The following is a 19,885-nucleotide window of genomic DNA, read 5'->3' on the forward strand; positions in this document are numbered from 1 at the left end:
ATCCCGTGTTTGGTGAGTTCGAGCCCCGCGTCGGGCTCTGTGCTGACAGCTCAGAGCCTGGAGCCTGCTTCGGCTTCTTTGTTTCCCCCTCTCTCTGCTCCTCCCCTGCTCATGCTCTGTCTCTCAAAAATAAATAAACATTAAAAACAAGAAAAGAAAGTTGGACTCAAGGCTTGCAAGGCAGCAAGTTTCCCAGAAGCCATACACACGCAAAGGAACAGGACCTTAGTGATGACATCCAAACCCCTCACTTTATAAGGGAAAATGAAACACCTTGCATACCCAGTCAGAACAATTTTGAAGTCTTGTTTTCATTTCAAGCCAAGCGCCGTGTGCCCCCTGTCCCCACCGCGCCGGATAAGCAGCCAACTTATCTGCACAAGGGATGAGTTACATTCTCAAATAACCAGGCAAGAGGCTCGCTGTAGGGCAGTAGGGCAAAACGGAATAAAGACCCTATTCTTAAAACGAATTTATTTTTAGACTTGCCCCTTCCGCCCCAAACCTGGGCCTCTCCTCTGACTCTGCCTCGCGCTTCCCCAGTCCAGGCTGTCACCGGCGCTTTCTCAATCTGCCAGATGCGAAGGCGGTGAGGGCGCCCAGCCCCGGTGTCCAGGCAGGACGGCCTACTCACCCGCCCGCAGCCCCTCGGGGTCCACGGCCTCGCAAGGGCCAGGCCATCAGCAGGGAGGCGACAGGAAGAGGTACGGCGGCGGCGTCCGCGGCGGCGGCGGCAGCGGCGGAGGGAAGGCGGGCAGCAGCCAGGGGGCGCGGGGCGCGGGCGGCGCCAGCAGGTTGGAGGGCGACGGCCGCGCGGGCAGCGGCGGCAGCGGTTGCGGGGGCGGCTCGGCGACCAGGGGCGGGCGGCCGCGCGCGCCTACAGGCCCGGGCGTGGCGGCGACGGCGGCCTCGGGCAGCGGCGGCAGCGGCAGGTGCGCGGGCGGCGGCGCGGGCGCCGGTAGGCGCGGCAGGTCCTGCAGCGCGAGCGCGGCGGCGGGCGGCGGGGGCACGCAGGCCTCGGGAGGCAGCTCCGGCAGCGCCAGGTGGGCGCCGGGGCCCCAGGGTGCCAGCGGCTCGGGCCGCAGCGGAAGCGCGGGCAGAGGCGGCAGCTCCGCCAGGGCGAGCGCCGAGGGCGGCGGCGGCGGCGGCGTGGGGCTCAGGCCGGGCGGCAGGCCCGGCAGCGGCGGGTGCGGCAGGGACGGCACGGGCGGCGGGGTCAGCGACAGCGACGTGCGGGACCGACCCAGCCGCGAGTGGCCGCGGGCACGGACGAGCCGCGGGTTCGAGCCGGAGCGGGGGAGCCGCGCCGCCAGCTTGGCCGTCGCTGCGGCGCAGCGACCTCCTCCCTCCCCTACGGCGGCCACGCACCGCGCGGGGGCCGACCCGGCCAATCACGGGTCAGTGCGCTGGCGGCCTTCGCGTGCGTCCCGCCAGGTAGAACGAGCTGCTGTGGCGGCCAATCAGAGGCGGCAGCGCTCCCTGTCAGCGGCTCCTTTCAGCCCTCCCACGGTCTCAACCAATCACGGTGTCCCGCGGTGCCCTTGGCCCCACCCCCTGCTAGCCCCGAGACCAGGCGCTGCACACGCGCAGTTGGCGCCCCCACCTGGCCTTAGCGTCGGCTGAGTCGCTGCGTTCCCGTGGCGGCCAACGAGGCGGTAGGGCGGCCCTCCTGTTCCGGGGTTTGCGCTTAGCGGTCCCGGAACGAGGCGCGCCTGGACGTGGGTCAAGACCAATGCAGATTTCAATTATCTTAAAGAAAAGAGAATTCAAAACCAAAATTTAGGGGTGGCCTAGTGACTCGGTTGTTTAAGCGGCTCACTCTTGATTTTGGCTCAGGTCATAATATCCCCCAGTGATGAGACGGGAGTTCTGAGCGGAACTTTGTGCTGAACAAAGCAGCCTGCTTGGGATTCTCTCTGTCAAAATAAATATATTTAATATGCTTAAAAACTTTAAAAAAAAACCCGAAATTTGATGACATGTAGCATTTGCGTTAAGATATGAATGATGGGTGGGTGACAATCAGAAACGAAGGGATGGTAACTCTCTTTAAAACTGGAATATAGAAACCTTTATTAAAATATTAGATCATTTCTAGGTGAGAGGTGCCTGGGTGGTTCAGTTGATTGAGTGACTGACTTCATTTCGGCTCAGGTCATGATCTCGGCGTCATGGGTCTTCGCTGAGCATGGAGCCTGCTTGAGATTCTCTCTCTCTCTCTCTCTCTCTCTCTCTCTCTCTCTCTCTCTACCTCTCCCTCCCTCCCGCTCCCTCTCTCTCCCCCCCCTTCCCTCTCTCCCTTCCTCTGTCCCTCGGTTGCTTGAGCTCACGCTCTCAAAATGAAAAAATAAAAGCAAATCATATAGAAAAAAACATTTTGGGGTGCCTGGGTGGCTCATTCAGATAAGCATCCGACTTCAGCTCAGGTCATGATCTCATGGTTGGTGGGTTTGAGCCCTGCCTCGGGCTCTGTGCTGCTGGCTCAAAGCCAGGAGCCTGCTTGGGATTGTGTCTCCCTCTCTCTCTGTCCTTCCCCCACTTGTGTTCTCCCTCTCTTTCTCTCTAAAAAATAAACATTAAAAATTTTTTTTTTTTAATTTCTAGATGAGTTAGGCAGGATATCACTCAAGGACAGTGTGCTGGGCGGGCCCTGTGCCCAGATGTTAGCTTCTAATCCTTTGTTACTGTTAACAAAAAAATCAACCGAGTCATTTTGAAGCTCTAACTGGCTTTAAGCGATTCGTGAATTGGATAGCATCCCATCCACCAAGTAGAAGGGAGCTGCAAGGAGTTGGGCAGAATGGAAGATTTTTACAGGAAGGAGGGTGAGGCAAGAAAGTTTAGCTAAAGAAAAGATTGTGACAGCAAGGTCACCTTCTCTTAGAGGGGAAGGGGGAGGAGGGGGGCAGAGGAGAATTAGGTAGATTACCTCATGTTCCTTCAGGTGGGGTGGTGAGGCCCATGTGACATTACCCCAGTAGTGCGGACTAGAAAATCCCTGACTGGTTAAGACTACGTTTCCCGGAGGGAGGTTGGAACTGCAGTTAGTAAGGTAGGTAAGGTACTAAGTTCCCCTTTGGGGACTTCGCCTAAGTGGCCCCACCTTTAGCTTGTGGTTTCCTAACATCAGTAAAAAGATGTGATTTAGTGTATACCTTGGGGCAGAGAAAGATGAGACTATTTGGATATTTTATTTTAGTTTGAGAGAGAAAGCATGAGCAGGGAAAGGGCAGAGAGAGAGGGAGAGGGGAGAGAGAGAATCCTAGGCAGTCTCTATGCTGTCAGCTTGGAGCCCGATGCAGGGCTCGAACTCACCAGCTGTGGGGTTATGACCTGAAGTCGGACACTTAACCCACTGAGACACCTAGTTGGATATTTTTTTTTTTTAATGAGTAGTTCTGTGAAAAAGGAAAAATCTAGGACTCCCAAAGACAGCAAATCAAATGAGGTTGGCTAAGAAAAATCAGGCTGGAATTCTGATGTTTATAGAATTTCCTAAAAGCTGATCAACCTTAAGCCTTATTTGTATTACTGTGAGGGTCGCCAGAGGTGTGGGCTTGGAAGGGCAAAAGGCCATAAGCCAGAGGCTCAGAGAGATGGTTCTGGCACGGGCCTGCCCCTGAGTAGGAGCTCGGAACAGCGGGTCAGTCCCCAGTTGTGCCACCTCCACGCTGGAGCCGGGCCAAAAGACTACTGGGCGTCCGCATTTCTGTGCAAGATCTGTACTCGGGTAAGAAAAACAGGCAATCCAGTATCACCAATACTGATACTGGGTCAGTAACTGGCTTTTTAAGACGTTTGAAAGCGTTCAGGAATCGGAGATGGTAAATGTCTGATTTCTTCATTTCCAAGAGCCCTTTAAGTACTCAGAAAGAACTTAGTGGTTGGATTTTGTAGCTCAAGGAGATCATGTGTGTAATTGAAGTGTATAAGGGAATTGAGGTCATCAGGTTTGGAAGGCATGCTAAATCTTCAGGAAGAAGTCAGATCTGGCAAATTCATAATCTAACTTGAGCATTCATCCAAGAATGTGGGAGTGAGTTTTACATCCAAATTGTAAAGTTAATTAGTACAATACCATTGGAAAGCAAGTGAAAGGCTTAAGAAAAAGATTTCGAGGGGCACCGGGGGGGGGGGGCACAGTTGGTAAGGGTCCGACTTCCGCTCAGGTTACGATCTCACGATCTCACCGTTTGTGAGTTAGAGCCCCGCGTCGGGCTCTGGGCTGACAGCTCAGGGCCTGGAGCCTGCTTTGGATTCTGTCTCCCTCTCTCTCTGCCCCTCCCCTGCTCACCCTCTATCTTTCTCTCTCTCAAAAAATGAAAAATAAAAACATTTTAAAAAACTAAAAAGAAAAAGATTTTTAGTGGAATAACTAATAAATAGACTATAGATTTACACATAAATAATGCACACGTCCCCTAATTTGATTGTGGCTCCCCCGCTCAAGCGGGACAAAGTGATGGATGGATAGAAGTGGGATGGACGAATGAGGTGCCGGCCGGGGCTGCCCCACCCCAGCCAGCGATCCCCCTACCAGGGCACAAAGAGGCAAACAGGGAAGCACGTGGTCTTTATTTATACTTTCAGCCCGCAGGAGACCCCAGGCCAGAAGCCAAGCCCCAGGGTCTGGTCGTCCTCACCCACACCGGGCTGTGGTTCTGAGGCACTCAGGATGGGTGGTGATGGAAGGGCCTCGGCGCTCAGCATTTTCCAAGAAAACAGTGGCCTGGGAGGAGGCAGGGCCCCGGTGAAGTCTGGACCCCTCCTCACCTCCCAGGCGACTTGAGCCCTCTCGCTCCTCTGGTGTCTAAGATCAGTCACTCAGCACAGACCTACAGGTGACCTGGGAGCCTGCCATCCCTCCCAAGGGCGGGGACAGCCCCAGGGACAGCCCCAGGGCAGCCTGGAGGGGCCACAGTGGTGGCTCCGGGTGAGTGGGGGACAGGGCCACTGTGATGCCTCTCACCTCCATAGCCATTTCCCAGCAGGCCACTGCCACCTCTCTTCACCTCAGGGCTGCCTAAGGCACAGACAAGCCAGGGCACCAGGTCACCGGAGGACTTCAAAGTCCTCCTGCCCTTCCCGGCTTCACCCCAGGCCCTGGGATACTGCCACTCACCGAAGGGTCCAGGGCCCAGCTCTGGCCTCAGCTGTCCATATGTGCCTGGGGGGAAGGACAGAAGGTGGGAGCACTGAGTCCCCAGTGGCTTTCACTTGGGGTCTGTCACTTCCCCTTCTTGTTCTAGCATCCAGGTCCATGCTCAGGGTCCCTCGCCCCTCGCCTCTCCTCCAGCCCCATCCGTTCCTGCCTACCCACCCTGTTCCTGTCCTGTTCCCTCTCTCCAGGGCTGTGGGTGGGCCTGGGCCCAGGGCGCAGCTCCCTACAGTCACCGGGACAACCCCACGATGCTTTTCCACATAGCCCGTTACCTGGCTGGCTCCTGACCCCTGGATATGCGCCTCCAGCCCCGTATCCAGGCTTCAGGGCAAGCACCCAGGGCTGGACGGAGGGCCAAGAGGAGCCCCTTAGGGTCCCAGCCTGACCTGCAGAAGGAGAGCTGCTGTGGGTACCTGTCCCCACCAGAGCAGGACATCCAGGGCCTAGAAGCCCCCGCCCGGTTGGCGTGGTCCCCATGGCCCTTGCCAGGGTTCACCCCCAAAGCACTCATTTCCTACCATTTCCTTCAGGGCCTGGAGCTGCTGCCTTGGGGTAGACTGGCGCTTCTTCCCCGAACCCTGCAAGAGATCCAAGTGACTCCTGCCCAGCCCCTGGATGCCCCTCCCCCCATCGCCTGCACTCTCCCCCAGACTCACCGTTCCTAAAGCCATTGGCCCCAGGGAACTCTGGAGGAAGGAGAAGGTCAGAGACAGGAGTAGCCCCTGAGTCCAGTGCTCCCCACCCCACCCCAGCACCCCCAGGCACCTGGCTGCAGGTGGGCCTCAGGGAAGACCCCAGCTCCCAGACCATTCCCGTAGCCGAACCCTGCAAGACAGAAGTTGGAGAAAGACTGGGTGAGTGGTGGGGGTAGGGGCCCAGGGTGACCAGCGCATGGACAGACAGGAGGCAGCAGACACACAGACTGACTCGGAAGCAACCCAGAGAGGGCCTCACACATTCTCCCCACCCTCAGTCGGCTAATCCTGTGCCACCCCTGGTGTCCCACCTTCCAGAAGCTTCTCCTGACCTCCCTCTGGGCAGCTTCCCTTTCCACCTCAGGACTGTGCCTCAGTCTGCCACCCTGCCGTCACCGGAGACAGGGTGGCACCTGGTTCTGGCCATAATTACGGCCTAGTGCACAGTAAACGTGTGCCGGCTACATCAGGAAAGAGCCAGATGCGGCAACCGACAGGAGCAAGGAGGGCTTGCCATAAGGAAAGTGGCAGCCTGCACCCAGGGGACCAGGCGCTCACCGACTTTCTGAGGCTTGAGGCCACCACCAAAGCCTGGGGGAGAGGAAATGGGGATAGAGATGGGGGGGGGTGGTCAGCCAAAGTCTCTTGACTCCACTCTTCTCGAGCTAGGGACAGGAGAGGCAGGAAAGGGAAGGGCCTTCTCACCCAGTTCTGTTCCTGCTCCATAGCCGTTCGGGGGCCAGTATCCTGTGGGGAGAACAGAGATCAACGGAGAGTACCCAGACTTTCCCTAACGCCCTGGGGGTCAAGGACGGACCTTATGGGTTCTCGAGAGGAGGAAGGGATCCTCCCTATCAACAGGAAATGGAATCAGAAGAAATGGGCTTAGAAAGCAGCAAGAGAAACTGAGGGTAAACTCCGGGAGGAACTTCCTTTCCCTAAGGAGCCCGAACAGCTGAGGCAGACTGGGGCACAAGGATGATGGAGGAGTGACAGACTCGCACCTGCTTTCTGAGGTTTCATTCCCCACTGGATGGCCGGAGTCGGTGCTAGGAAGAAAGCCAAGCGACAGGAGTGAGCCTAGGGCAGGGAGGGTCAGGAGTGCTGCCGGCTGCCCTCGGTGCAAGGGCTGGGGGCGGGGCTGCCGTACTGGGGGTCCCGTGGGGTCTCGGGGCCAGTTTAGGCTTTCCCTCAGGTGGCTCTCTGTGACAGCCTCAGGCTCAGCTGGAGAACGGGCAGGGGCTTGCGGCAGCCCAGCTAGACCCAGCCCCTCCTGGGACCAGGTATCCCCTGCTGCCCCCCAGACCCCACTCCACGCCGACCTGGGAACTTGCCATTCTGCACTGGGGGAGGGGGCTGAGATTTGGGGCCCCAGCCGCCCCCTTTGTCAGGAGGGACCCCAGAAGTGGGAGGCCTGGGGAGCAGCAGTGGGGGGACCCTCCCATTGCAGGGACCTAGATGGGGGGGGAGGGCAGTGAGCCCAAGTTGGCGCCTACCCCAGGCTGCTCTCCTGGCCTCAGCCTGGCCAAGCCACCAGCCCTCAGCGGCTTCCAGGACAGACACAGCTTGGGCGGGAAGGGGGGGGGGGCGGGCGGGGCACTGGCTAGGCCAGAAGAAGCCCTGTTCCTGCAGTGCTAGGGGGGCAAGGTGACCCACATCTAACATGGCACCTGCTGTTGGCCCACCCAGCCCCTCTGCCTTCCAGCAACATCCCTCCCACCTCCCTCCTGGTGCACATCCCTTCCCCCCCAGCCCCACCCCAGGAGCCTCACCTGGCTGGGCCCCCACCCCAATTCCATTGCCATATCCTGGAGAGAAAAAGCAGGGATGTGAGGGGCAGTAATGGTGGGGTGGGGGAGGGTTCTGGAAGGAGGCAGGAGGAGGTGCAGGATAGACATGGGGGGGGGTCTCTCACTTGCCTGGCTTCTGAGGTTTCACACCCCCTCCAAGAGCTGCAGGAGAGACAGGAGACTTGAGACCTCAAGTTTCTAAGAAGGAGCTCTGTCTCCCCTCTCGAGGCCCCCACTGCACTCACCTGCCGGGAGCTGCAACCCAGGCCCTGGGGCATATCCTGGGAAGAGAAGCAGGCTTGAGGACAGGGGCTGGGGTGCACAGACTTCAGGGCAAGGCCCACGAGGGGCAGGGGTGGGCTCACCTAGCTTCAGAGGGCTCATGCCCCTTCCCAGGCCTGGGAAGAGACAGAAGCAGGATGAGGGGACCCCACCCTGCTCCTTCTCTTCTCCAGGACCCAACTCTTGGCCCCACGGGACCCCGTGCCCCGTCCTCCCCTGTCTCCACCCCACCCCCGCACTCCAGGGCCTGCCCCTACCTCCCTCACCTGGCTGGGCCCCCTCACCTGGGAAGACTCCGGCTCCCAGCCCATTCCTGTAAACTGGGAGACAGGGTGTAGGTCATGAGGGGGAATGGGGTGGTGGGGGGAGTAGACAGTTTCTGGGGGGTAGAGAGGGGTGGGGGCCTGACCCCAGTCCCAATTCTTTCTGGGATCCCCCCCACCTCCGGCGCCAGGCAACTCTCCCAACACCAGCTGGGTGTCTGACGGTGTCTCTCAGCCCAGATGCCAGCAGACGGCGTCAGAGCCCACAGGTTAAGGGCTCAGTGCCCACCCCCCACTTCAGGAACCATCCCCAGTCCAGGGGTCACCTGTGCCTCTGACCCACCGGCTAGAAATCGAGCTCTCTGGGTCTGGCTAATTTGCTAGAGCCGCTCACAGAACTCGGAAAAACATTTGACTTCTCAGAGTGCAGGCTTATTAGAAAGGCTAGAACTCAGGACCAGTGCAGGGAAGAAATGCCCAGGGCCTGCTTCCGCCCCCTCCGAGCCTTTTGGGTTTTCATGGAGGCTTTGTTACGTGGCCCGGCGGACTAAGTCACCGCCGCCGCCGGCCGCCGGAAGAGCCTCTCATTCCCCAGCCCGGCCTCCTCCCCAGAGCTCAAAGGATGGGACCGAAGGTGGGACCCAATCACGGAGTGGGATCCCCTGGCAACCAGCTCCCCAACCCTAGGCGGCTCGTTAACATAACAAAAGAACACCTCCTGCGGCCTTTAGGAAATTTCTACGCTTTTAGGAGCTCTGTGCCAGAACCGGAGATCGAATACTTATTTCTTCTTACAAGTCACAGTATCACGGGGCCAGGACTGAGAAAGGCTTTACCTGGCTTCTGGGGCTTCCCGCCTTCACCAACGCCTGAAGAAGAGATGGGACCGGGTGAGCCGCCGACTCCCCATCTCTGGGCCTCTCCTCCACAACCCTGGCGGCCCCAGCGCCCGCTTCCCTACCTGGTCCGTAGCTGATGGGAACCACGGGGCCTGTGTGGACGGGAGAGGCTCAGGTATGGAAGGAGGCCAGGGGACGAGCCAGAAACCTGGGGCCTCCTCCTCTGCTACCTCCGTGCGACCGTCTGCTCCACCCTCTGAGTCTGGCAGGACCCCCAGAATGGGGCTTGGGTGAAGAGACGCGCTGCCCCCCAAGCCCTCCTCTCCTCACCTGCTCTGTAGTCTTTGTGAGCTAGAGGGGTGAGCCGAGGGTGGGGGTTGGGCTGGCTAAGGTGGAGGTCCCCCCAGCTGTTCTGAAATGGTCACCAGCCCTGCCCCTGCAAGGCCCGGAGGGAGGCGGGAGAGGACACCCAGAACTGCACTCCCCAGACCTCACCAGTCTCACCTGGCTGGCCTCCCAGCCCGTTGCCGTTGCCGTTCCTGAATCCTGGGGGGACAGAAGGACACGGGGTGTGAATGGGGGCAGGGGAGCTCAGGGTTTGGGGGAGGTGGAGAGAAACAGGGAGGGGTGAGGCTCACTTAGGCCTGGGGAGGCAGAGGCTGATGTGGACCCCACCAGACCTCTCCTCTTGGTCCCCACGCACCCTCAGTTCCTGCTTTTCTCCCAACCCTCAGGACCCAGACCTGGCTGCCTTCCATGGGTTCCTGTTGTCGTAAGTGGGGGGACGGGGGTGGGGTGGGGGGAAAGGAAAGCTGGATGGGGATGAGGGACAGTGTTTGGAGGGGCTCAGGAGGAGGCAGGACAGAGCTGGCTAGGGCTGGGAGGCCACCTCTCCCCTCACAGGGGCCTCTGAGGTTTCATGCCCCTCCCAGGCCACAGTTCACCTCTCCATCTCCCCAGCACTTGGAACCCAGCCCCCCCCCCCCCCCATGTAAAGGCTGGCCCCTGGCCCCTGGGAAGCCCTGCCTCCCAGCCATTCCCAGATCCTAGAGAGGATCCTTAGAGAGTAGGGGGTGCTCTGGCTTCAGGGGGTTCATGGATACAGATAAGACCAGGGCAGGAATCACCTGGCTTCTGGGGCTTCCTGCCCCCACCAAAGCCTGGAGAAGACACAGGAGCAGGTGAAGGACGAGGGAGCCCCCATCTCAAGGCCTCCCCACGGTCCTCCCCACTCCGCTCCTACCTGCTCCATATCCGTTCTGGGTCACTGGGCCTGTGGGAGAGGAAGGGTGAGTTGGGGGGATTTGGGGCCAGCTGAGGTACAGGTGAAGGTGCCCCCTTCAGAGCCAAGCCAGAAAGCTAGAATCCTGGAGGCATTCTCTCAGCCCTCCCTCAATTATTTGCCAGTCCGGCCTCCGCAAGGCCTGGAGGGGAGAGGACGCCCAGACGCGGGCACCCAGACCCCGCCAGTCTCACCTGGCTGGGCTGCCAGCCCGTTGCCGTTCCCGAATCCTGGGGGGCAGATAGGGGCTGTGTGAATGGGGGAGGGGAGCTTAGGTTTGGGGGAGGTGGCGAGAGACAGGCAGGGGCGAGGCTCACCCGGCTTCTGGGGCTCCACACCCCCTCCAAAGCCTGGTGAGACAGGGAGCAGGTGAGGGTCCAGTCCCCGTCTCTGGGTGTCCCCAGAGCCCTGGGACGCCCCTACCTGGTCCATAGCCGTTTTGAGTTGCAAGGCCTGGTGGAAAACAAGAGGGCTCTGGGTATAGCCTCTCTTCTGAGGCACCCCTGAAGCCTGGCCCCTGTGGCTCTGAATTCACCATACCCACCCCGTTGAGTCCCTGACCTGCCCTTAGGGCCCAGCCCCCTGGGGAGCCTGAATGCCACCCCCCGCTGCCCGGGTGCCACCCGGTTGGGTTATCACCGCCACCATGTGCGTCAACCAGCCAGGAAGGTAGACTCGGACGGACACTGCTTCCTGTCACCAACCGCAGGCTCAGTGCCAGCTCCTGCCGCCTCAGCCGCTGAGCTGTTTCCACAGCCTGTACCCTCTCTGGTCCCCTCTTGGAGGCCCCAGCTCAAGCACCCACAGGTGTTTCAGCGGGCCCCAGCCAGCGGTCTTCTCCCTGCCAAACCCGGCGGGCGCCTTGGCCTCTCTGTTGCCTTCATGCTCCTTTCCTGTCCTCCCCCAGAGCGACCCAGGCTCTGGAGGGGCCTGTCCCCCACCTGCCCACCCCCGGCGGTCTGCCACACCGGCTGGGGAAGGCGGTGGCCTGGGGGTCTCGGGTGGCTTCTGTGGCTTTACTCCCCCACATCCCCCAGGGCATGGGGAAGACTTGGGGGGCGCTGCCTGGCCCCTCGTCCTCCCTCCGAACTAGGGTCAGGCCCCCGAATCATGACTACACCTGGCCACCTCAGGGACCCCCACTCTCCTGGAGCTCCGGGCCCTCACCTGGTTGCACTCCTGCTCCTGGGAAGGCGCCGCCTCCCGGCCCATTCCCGTTCCCGAATCCTGGGGAGACAGAGCAAGAGGGAGTAAGAAGGATGTGGACGACTGACAGGGAGACAAGCAGTGGGGCTCACCCGGCTCGTGTGCTTTTCCACCCCCACCAAACCTGGGGAAGAGACTAGCCGATGAGGGACCCAGAAGCCCAGCCAGGCTCCCAGCTTCAGCCCCACCCCCTCGCCACCCCTCGTCCAAAGCCATTCTGAGCTGCGAGATCTATTCGGAGCCACGTGGGGACATCACCCCAGCAATCTCCCGCCAGCAATCAATTTTCTGCCCCCTCTAGTCCCTGACGTGCCCCAGCTTGGACCAGGCGCCCTCACCTGGCTGGGCTCCAACTCCCATCCCATTCCCGTTGCCAAATCCTAGGAAGAAAGAGAAGGAGTAAGGGGAGGCCGGGAGACCCGGCGAAAGGAGATTGGGACATAGGGACAGGGTGCGGCTCACCTGGCTTTTGTGGTTTCACGCCCCCTCCAACTCCTGAGAAAGGGTCAGGGACCAGGTGAAGGAGCCTGGAGCTCCCTTGAACCACCACCCCCCCCATATCCTCCTGGCCCCCACCCCTACCTGGTCCCTGAGCCGCAAGGCCTGTGGAGAGAGGGAAGGCAGGGCTGGAGTTGGGCCAGTGTGGCCGCTGAGGGTGGGCTCACCGCCTCCTATGCTGCCCTCACCCAGGACCTCTGTGTCCCTCAACTGTTCTTTGCAGGAAGCATGCCCTGAGAAGGGCCCGGGATTCGGGAAGGCCCTCCCCGAGACCATGGCTCTTGCCACAGGAGTGGCAGCAGCAGCCCAATGAGGGGAACAGCTCCTGAGAGGGAGACACGGTGCCCGACCGAGCTGGGGACATGCAGAGAGGGCTACTCTCCCCTCCCCTGGTTGCTGAGGTTGCATTCCCCCTACCAGGCCTGGGGAGAGACCGAGGCTGAGCCGCTCCCCACAACTTTCTCCCCCTCTGGTTCCCTGGTTCCAGTTCTACCCGCACCTCCTTTCCCTCCCGGGGCCCCGTCTCCGGGTGTCCTCACCTGGCTGGGCTCCAAGCCCCGGGAAGGCACCAGCAACCAGTCCATTTCCATATGCTGGGGAGGCAGAGCCAGACGGCATAAGGAGGGGACTGGGCTTCAAAGGGAGCCAGACAGAGAACAAGGTGGACAGAAGGGTGGGCATGGACGGGGGGTGTCTCACCTGGCTTCTGGGGTTTCGCACCACCTCCAAAACCTGGGGAGAAAGATGTGGCAGGTGAGGGGATCCCAGCGACCCAGCCTCCTCCTGGGGCTCCACAGCTGTGCTGAGCTGTGGGGTGAGGCAGGGGGCTTTTGGGGTCCCAGCTGAGGTGGGGGTGAAGCAAGGGTGCCCTTCTCCCCTCCCCAAGCCAGACATGAGGAACTCTTATGGTCCCCTTCCACCTCCAGTAAGTCACCAGTTCTGCCCTGGGGGAGCCGGGGAGAAGACACTCCTGATGCTGACCCAGCCTCATCAGCCCCATGGCAGACCCATCCCTCTTCTCCCACCGCACCCGGCTGGGCCACCGCACCTGGCTGGGCGACCACACCTGGCTGGGCGACCGCACCTGGGAAGGCCCCTGCTGCTAGCCCATTTCCGTTCCCAAACCCTGGGGAGAAAGGGCAGGAGGGGGTCAGGGAGGAATAAGGGAATAATAGGGGGCAGAGATGGGGAGACAGGGTGGGGGGCTCACCTGGCTTCTGGGGCTTCACACCCCCTCCAATGCCTGGGAGGGAGATGGGAATCGAGTGAGGGTCTCGGATCCCATTTCAGGAGCACCTCTAGAATCCTGGCCCCAGCTCCCCATCACCCTGGGCCCACCTCTACCTGTTCTGTAGCCATTCTGAGCTGGGGGGCCCATCGGGAGAGGGAGGGATGAACTGGGGAGGTTTGGGGTCTACCCGGCGTAGGGGTACGAGGCCCTTAGACCCAGCCGGAAACAGCAAGTCAGAAGGCTCCCGATCTGCCCCCTCAATCCTTAAAAAATCCTGACCCTCCCCTCCAAGGTCTGGGAGGGAGACAGAGAAAACCAACCCCCAGAGCCCACCAGTCTCACCTGGCTGGGCTCCCAGGCCATTCCCGTTCCCAAATCCTGGAGGGACAAATGGAGACAGGGGTGTGAGAGAAAGGTGGGGAGACAGAGCTGGGGCTGGGCAGGGCCCACCTAGCTTCTGAGGTTGAACATCCCCACTGAAGCCAGGGGAGACCCAGGGCACAGGTGAGGGACCCCGGATCCCCTTCCTCAGGGTCGCCCAGGACCCCTGCTCCCCCCTGCCGGTCATTCTGAGCAGGCCTATGGGAACTCAGCTCCGGTCGGTCCATCCCAAAGAGGGTGGACAGGACCGCTGGTGCACAGGAAGGGGGCCTTGGAGCCCACTCCCCTCTTTCCACTCCCGCAGGCCCAGAGGACATGCAGTGAGCCATGCTTGCTCGCCCCGGAGTGGGGCTCAGCGGGGGCAGCACAGGGAAGAAGCAGGGAGAGGAAAGACTGGGGGTGCCCAGGGCAGGTCCACGGGTGAGATGACACCAGAGCCGTCTTGGTGGATTCCGAGGGGGGAGGGGAATGTGTGCAGCAGGAAAAGGAGAGACCTACACCTGCCACAAGGGATCGCTGGTTTGCTTCTCTACCTGGGGGTGGGGGTGAGTGGGGGATGTGTACGTGGGGGGGGGGCGGGGAGGGACGACATATTCTGAGGCAGCTGCTTCTCCCAACCCCCAAATCCCATTTGCCCATCTCTCACCTGCTCCCAGGCCACTGGGGGGGCCGTAGCCTGAGTGGAGGAAACAAGAAGTTGAGCCTGGGGGCCAGGAGGGGCCAAGGGCTCGGGTGCCTCACCCTCGTTCAGAGGACACAGCTGCTCCCACCCTGCCCACCCTCTCAGCCAGCTTTACCTGATCTGTAGCCATTGGGGGTCCCTAAGCCTGTGGGTTGAGGAGAAGGAGGCGAACTTAGGAGGGGGCAAAGGTCTGAACCTGAATGCCGGCCCCCCGCTCTGCAAGAGCGGAACCCCTCTCTGGGCCTCAGTTTCCCCTCTGGTCACAGGAGGGGCAAGGACAGAGCCAGGTGAGTAGCCAGCAGCAGGGTCATGGAGGGAGGGGGCAGATCCCCTGCGCCTCCCACAGGGGTGTGTCGGCCTCTACCCTCCATTCGGACTCTGGAGTGTCTCTGGGATGCCTCCCGGAAATCTCATCCTCCTGGCGCCCCACCTCCTAATCTTTCCCTTCTGCAGCTCAGGTGCATCTGGTCTCAGCAGGGATCCCCTTCTCCCACCCTTAAGACCCCACAGGTTCCTGGAGTGAAGACCCTTCTGTGACACTCTGGCCCCCCTCCCCCCGTCCCTGGGCCCCTTTGTCTTCTCCCCCCTGCCCTGCCTCCAGGCCTTTGCCCTGTCTTACTGCCGGGATGTGCTTCCCCTTCCCTGTCACAGCTTGCCCCCTTTGAACACCTAGTTCCAACTCCTCCTCTGGGATGTTCTCATGCCCCATCCCATTCCTGTTCCAAAGGTGTGGGGTGTCTTTGCTCCACACACTTGAGCCGACCATGGACGAGACTGTCTGCTACGAAGACAGGGAGGGACCCTGTGCTCTCTTGGGGCCCACATCAGGATCTTAGAACTAGGTAGGGAACATCTGGGGCTCTCCCCCCAGAGGGCTCCCAGACCCCTGGGGGAGAGACCAGGCCCTCTTCCTTGACCCCAGTGCCAGGAGGGACTGCTTACCTTTCCCAAGGCCTGGAGACAATGGAGGTAGCCCTGGGGAGCAAGGAGGTGCTGACTCGGGGTGGGGACCCCAGAGGTGGAGAGGGAGCAGGACCCAGGCATCCATCCCCCGCCCAGGACAGACTTCACACCCGGACCTCCCTCTCTCCAGAGCCCTAGCATTGGCCCAGGGCTGTACCTAGGCCCCCCAAACCCAACCTCAGCAACCTCAGCTGCCCGCCTTCCGCCCTCACCGCCTTGCAGGCTTTCAGAAGTCAGGCAGAGCAGGAAAAGCGCCACGGGGAAGGCCCAGGTGCCCATGATGCCGAGTGGGACAGGATGGCACCCACCCTTCGGGCCTTTAAACACCCCTGCTGGGTGAGGTCTCGCCCGGGCCCCCCAGCTGTGCGTGGCAGAGGCTCTGCTGGCGGAACCCGGGGGGCCAGCCCCCACCTCTCTCTGTGGCATGACTCCAACCCCTCGACTTCTCCCCGCCCCACCCCTCATCCATCATGGGTGCTGACAGCCGGGACAGGCCCCCACCTGGCCCCTGGGGCTCCTCCACCCGTCAGGGTTGGGGCCCCGGCGCCAGACCTCGGGGGCTCAGATTCCCTCCCAGCAGCTGGCAAGGGGCAGGCAGGCACCCCAGGCCCAGCCCATACAGAGCCGGAGAGAGGAGGGAAAGCCAGGCCCAGAAATGTAGGGGGGGGGGCAGGCAGGGGAGACTCTGATGAGTTACTGTGATACACAGAGAGCGGGGCGGGGGCGGGGGGCAGAGACCAGAGTGTTCCAGAGGCGTGTGGAAACGCCAACAGTACAGTGGACGACAGCAGGCCGCGTGTCCACAGGAAGAGCTTGTCTAGCCCTGGAGGCTCGGGGACCATACCAGGAGGTGGCCCATGGTCTCCCAACAGAGGCTGCACGTACAAGAGCGGGCCCGGCCTCCCTTCTACAGGAGGTGGTGACACCCGGGGAGCCTGTCCAGGGATCCTCACTGTTCCTTGAAAGCCTGGTGGGGGCCCACCCGCTGCAGGAGGCCCTCTCAGCTTCACCCCTTTCTCCTGGCCAGCTCCAGCAGCAATGACTCTACCCCTGGGGGGGTGCTGGCGGGGGTGGGAGGGCACTGCTTAAGGTGGAATGGGGACAGGACCGCAAGAAGGGTGCCAGAGGCCAGTTAGCGCTCTGTTTCTCGGGGGTGGGCCGATGAGCCTGGAGCCCAGGCCTGCGTGAGGACTTGGTGAGGACCCAAGTAGGGGAAGACGGGAGAGGCGTCCCCGGGAAGTGCCAGGAGTGAACCCCACCGAGCTGGCTGGGGACAGCAGTGACTCAGGCCCCCTGGGCCCTAGTCCAGAAGGCCCCACACCCTGTCTGATGGTCTGGCCCCTGCCCAGCCCGCCCCTCCTGGCACCTCTGTCTAAGGATACAGCCAGCCAGGGCGGGGACCTAGAGAGGGGCTACCACGGGGAGTGGGCGACACGGGTCTTCTTGCTGTAAGGCTTCTGGGGCCAGCTCCAGCCATAGCGGACAGCAGGGCTTTTACGAGATACACCCTCACTTGGAGTACCCCCCTCCGCCCCCCGCACTGAGATGTGCCTGTACCTCACCTCCCTCTTTGTTCTCCCACCTGCACATGGCCATGCCCCGGCACCCACTTTCCCACACACACACACATAGGGCCCCTCTGTTCCCACTGGGTGCCTGCAGCCCAGTACCCCGGCGCAGCACCCCACACGCCCCCACTCTCCCTGCCCTGTACAGAGGCATAGAGCCGTGACCCAGAGTCCTGGGGGCTGGACCTTTTACTGGCTGCCGGTCAGTCTGCAGGGCTCCTTGGGTCCAGTCCTCTATTCTGCTACGCCACACACTGCTGGGCGGGCAGCAGGCCAGGTCACCCCAGACACTGCACCGCCCTCTGTCCTATGCCAGTCTAGGCCCAGGGTGTCCGCTTCAGAGCCCATATAGCTAAGGGCCCCCTACACAGACCCAGACACAAGGCTCTCCCCATAGCGTGCCAGGGAAGCTTGGCCCGGGATGAGGTAGGCACAGACCAGGAGGGGCCGTGCAGGAGGTACAGGCTACTGCCAAAGGGAATGCGGGTACCCACGGCCACTGCCAGGCTGCCTGGGTGCTGGCATGGGCCGGTGGAAAATGCCAGGCAGCCTGGGGCCTTGGGCCAGCTGGAGGCTGCTCAGAGCCAGGGCTGAACCCAGTGGGGCATCCCCTGGCCCCTGCAGTGCTGCCACCCCCACTCCAGCACATCCAGTTCCCTCAGGTCGGGCCAGGCTGGCCTGAGAGCACAAGGACCACTTGGGGACCGACAGAGCCCCTGATGGAGCCCGGGCCTCGGGTACCCTTCGCTCCTAAGTGTGAGGGGACGTGGTGGTCCAGCTTCCAAGCAGAGGAGCGACTTCCAGGAGCCAGGGCAAGGTGACAGCTGGGTGTTGAGAGTGCAAGGCAGAGGGCCAGGAAGTGTGTCGCCTAAAATGGTAAAGCCTGTCGATAGACTCGCAGCCAGCTGCTCAAAGCGGCACCTGCCGGGGTAGGAATTTGTGGAGGACAGCTGGAGGGGAGGGCGGGCGCCTTCTGAACCTGCACCTGTGCTGAAGTCCCCTCAGGTCACCCTCTTGGCCGTGCACCTGACAGCCCTTTAGCCTGGATCCCTGCGTTGGCTGCCTCTAGGGCACTGCCCGGCACCTCTAGGCACTTGCCCGGTGCAAAGCTGACCTCTGTGAACTCCCTCTCCACTCACCTGCCAGTTTAGTAAAGCCTATGCCAGCGTGAAGTCGGGCAAACACACAGAAGCGTGCAGAGGACAGAGATGTATGATATAACACCCACAAAACAGCTACTGGGGCGCTTAAGTGGCTTAGTGGGTCGCGTGTCGGAATCTCGATTTTGGCTCATGATCTCACGGCTTGTGGGAAGGAGCCCCTGTGTCGGGGTCTGCGGTGACAGTGTGGACCCTGCTTGGGATTCTCTCTTTTCCCCTGCTAATGCTCTCTCTCTCTCGAAATAAATAAATAAACTTAAACAAAATTCAGCTAGTGCTGCTGGCACAAAGATCAAGAAACAGAACGTAGCCAGCTCCCCAGAAGCACCCCTCACAATCTCTTCTCCGTTAGGGTAGCCACATTTGCACTTGGGGCCGTCATTTCCCTGCTTCTCTTAAGTCACGGTATTCCTGTTCTGTGGCCCCATCCCTGCGGGAGCTTCCTAGGTGAGGGGTGACTCTTCCCTGCAAGTCTGGGTGACGGTGCTGTTGCGGCGATGGGACACACGGGGGCGCAGGGTTCAAGCCGGCTCTTACCTGTGTGTGGGTGGGACGCCGGGAATCCAGCGCCTGGGAAGCGGGTTGGGGGGCTTCCTTCTAACGGAGCCCCAGCCAGTTTCTTTGGTCTGGGAACTTGTGGTCCCCGGGCGGGTGTGGGGGCCCGATCCCTCTCTACCAGGAACTTCCTTGTGGCCCAGGCAGCTGCTGTGAAGCCTGTAAAATACTATACAGTTGGCAAAATATTACCGTTATTATGAAACAGCTCCTACTGTATGCTTGCTCAGCCTTGTAACTCAAGGCAGTTCACATTCATTTTCTTTTTTTTTTTTTTTTAAGTTTATTTTTGAGAGAGAGTGAGCAGAGAAGGGGCAGAGAGACAGAATCCCAAGCAAGCTCCATACCATCAGCAAGGAGCCAGATACAGGGCTCAAACTCACCAACCGTGAGATCATGACCTGAGCCAGAATCCACTCTGAACTGATTGAGCCACCCAGGTGCCCCTCACATTCATTTTCTTATTTAGTGCTCTCGCCCTAGGAGGTAGGAACTAATCTCTCCGCAGGGAAACATCCAGAGACATAAAGCAACTTGCTTATGATGGCACAGCTTTTGAGTGGCAGAGCAGGGTAGAGCCCTCGTTTTCCTTACTTCACCGCCCACGCTCTTAGCGACTATCTGTACTTAACTTCATATTATAGTCCTTCCACACAGTGAAATATCCATTGGAAGTATATTTTCGAATTTAAAGAAATATTTATTTTTAGGTCGTTGCATATTAGGCTTTCAAGACTGGGCAGCTGGAAGAGGCCCTGGGACCCAGACTCCCGCAGGAGGGGCTGGCAACTGGAGAGGGGCCTGCCTGCTTCCCCAGGCCTCCTGGGGACAAGCTTGGGGCCTTTAACAAGGATCCAGACTGAGTCACTGGGGCTGTGGCTGCCAGAGATGCAAATTCAAGGGGAGGGTGGGCGGAGGTGGGTGGGGATGCGGCCCCTAGAGACGCTCTAGGTCCAAGGACCTAATCCGGGGGACCAGGCCCTCCTTTGCTGGGCCACACACTGGAGCGTTCGCTGAAGGCACCACAAGGGGCTGGGAACTCTAACCTGTTAGAAAACTGGGGGACGGGTGGTCAACAAGTAAACCCATAACTAGAGGAGAGAATTTCAGATAGAAGGTAAGTGTAATAATAAGGAAACCAGGTGGGAACGGAGATGCGACGCGCTGGGGAGCGTTCTTGAGAGGGTGGCCCGGAAGTGTGACTCCTCCCCCCGCCCCCACTGTTAAACGGATAAAAGGTCCTCTCCGTGAAGGCGCACCCCCCCCCCCCGAGCCGCGCCAGTGTTAGGGACCAGCGCTTGCTCCGCCGGGGCTCCCTGCTAAGAACTC

At 60.6% G+C, this 19,885-nt stretch overlaps 1 protein-coding gene across 3 annotated transcripts; it reads right to left on the bottom strand.

Moving 5' to 3' along the window:
• Positions 1–4,564: 4,564 nt before the first annotated feature.
• On the bottom strand, positions 4,565–16,812 carry GREP1 (glycine rich extracellular protein 1). Of its 3 annotated transcripts, XM_047087332.1 has the most exons (34): positions 15,253–16,812; positions 14,426–14,455; positions 14,275–14,304; positions 13,590–13,625; positions 13,227–13,259; positions 13,065–13,142; positions 12,716–12,748; positions 12,556–12,609; positions 12,101–12,121; positions 11,981–12,013; positions 11,857–11,898; positions 11,480–11,539; positions 10,736–10,765; positions 10,630–10,662; positions 10,507–10,542; positions 10,274–10,303; positions 10,158–10,190; positions 9,535–9,576; positions 9,153–9,182; positions 9,028–9,060; positions 8,213–8,248; positions 7,892–7,927; positions 7,776–7,808; positions 7,629–7,664; positions 6,861–6,905; positions 6,562–6,603; positions 6,415–6,447; positions 5,927–5,986; positions 5,818–5,847; positions 5,680–5,739; positions 5,434–5,547; positions 5,123–5,167; positions 4,970–5,023; positions 4,565–4,729 (listed from the first exon to the last, which is right to left on the bottom strand). In XM_047087332.1, exons 1-34 carry the CDS (start codon positions 15,356–15,358, stop codon positions 4,704–4,706), a joined length of 1,473 nt encoding a protein of 490 aa, XP_046943288.1. In that variant the 5' UTR covers positions 15,359–16,812; the 3' UTR covers positions 4,565–4,703. The 3 variants fall into 3 exon arrangements, with proteins under 3 accessions (XP_046943288.1, XP_046943287.1, XP_046943289.1); XM_047087331.1 differs by lacking the exons at positions 14,275–14,304; positions 14,426–14,455; positions 15,253–16,812 and having other exon boundaries at positions 13,590–13,905; XM_047087333.1 differs by lacking the exons at positions 12,716–12,748; positions 13,065–13,142; positions 14,275–14,304; positions 14,426–14,455; positions 15,253–16,812 and having other exon boundaries at positions 13,590–13,905.
• Between the last annotated feature and the right edge of the window lie 3,073 nt (positions 16,813–19,885).

This window comes from Lynx rufus, unplaced genomic scaffold, assembly GCF_022079265.1.
Source record: "Lynx rufus isolate CCGP_SWC_20201006 ecotype Redwood Valley unplaced genomic scaffold, mLynRuf1.p SCAF_23, whole genome shotgun sequence".
NCBI lineage: Eukaryota > Metazoa > Chordata > Mammalia > Carnivora > Felidae > Lynx > Lynx rufus.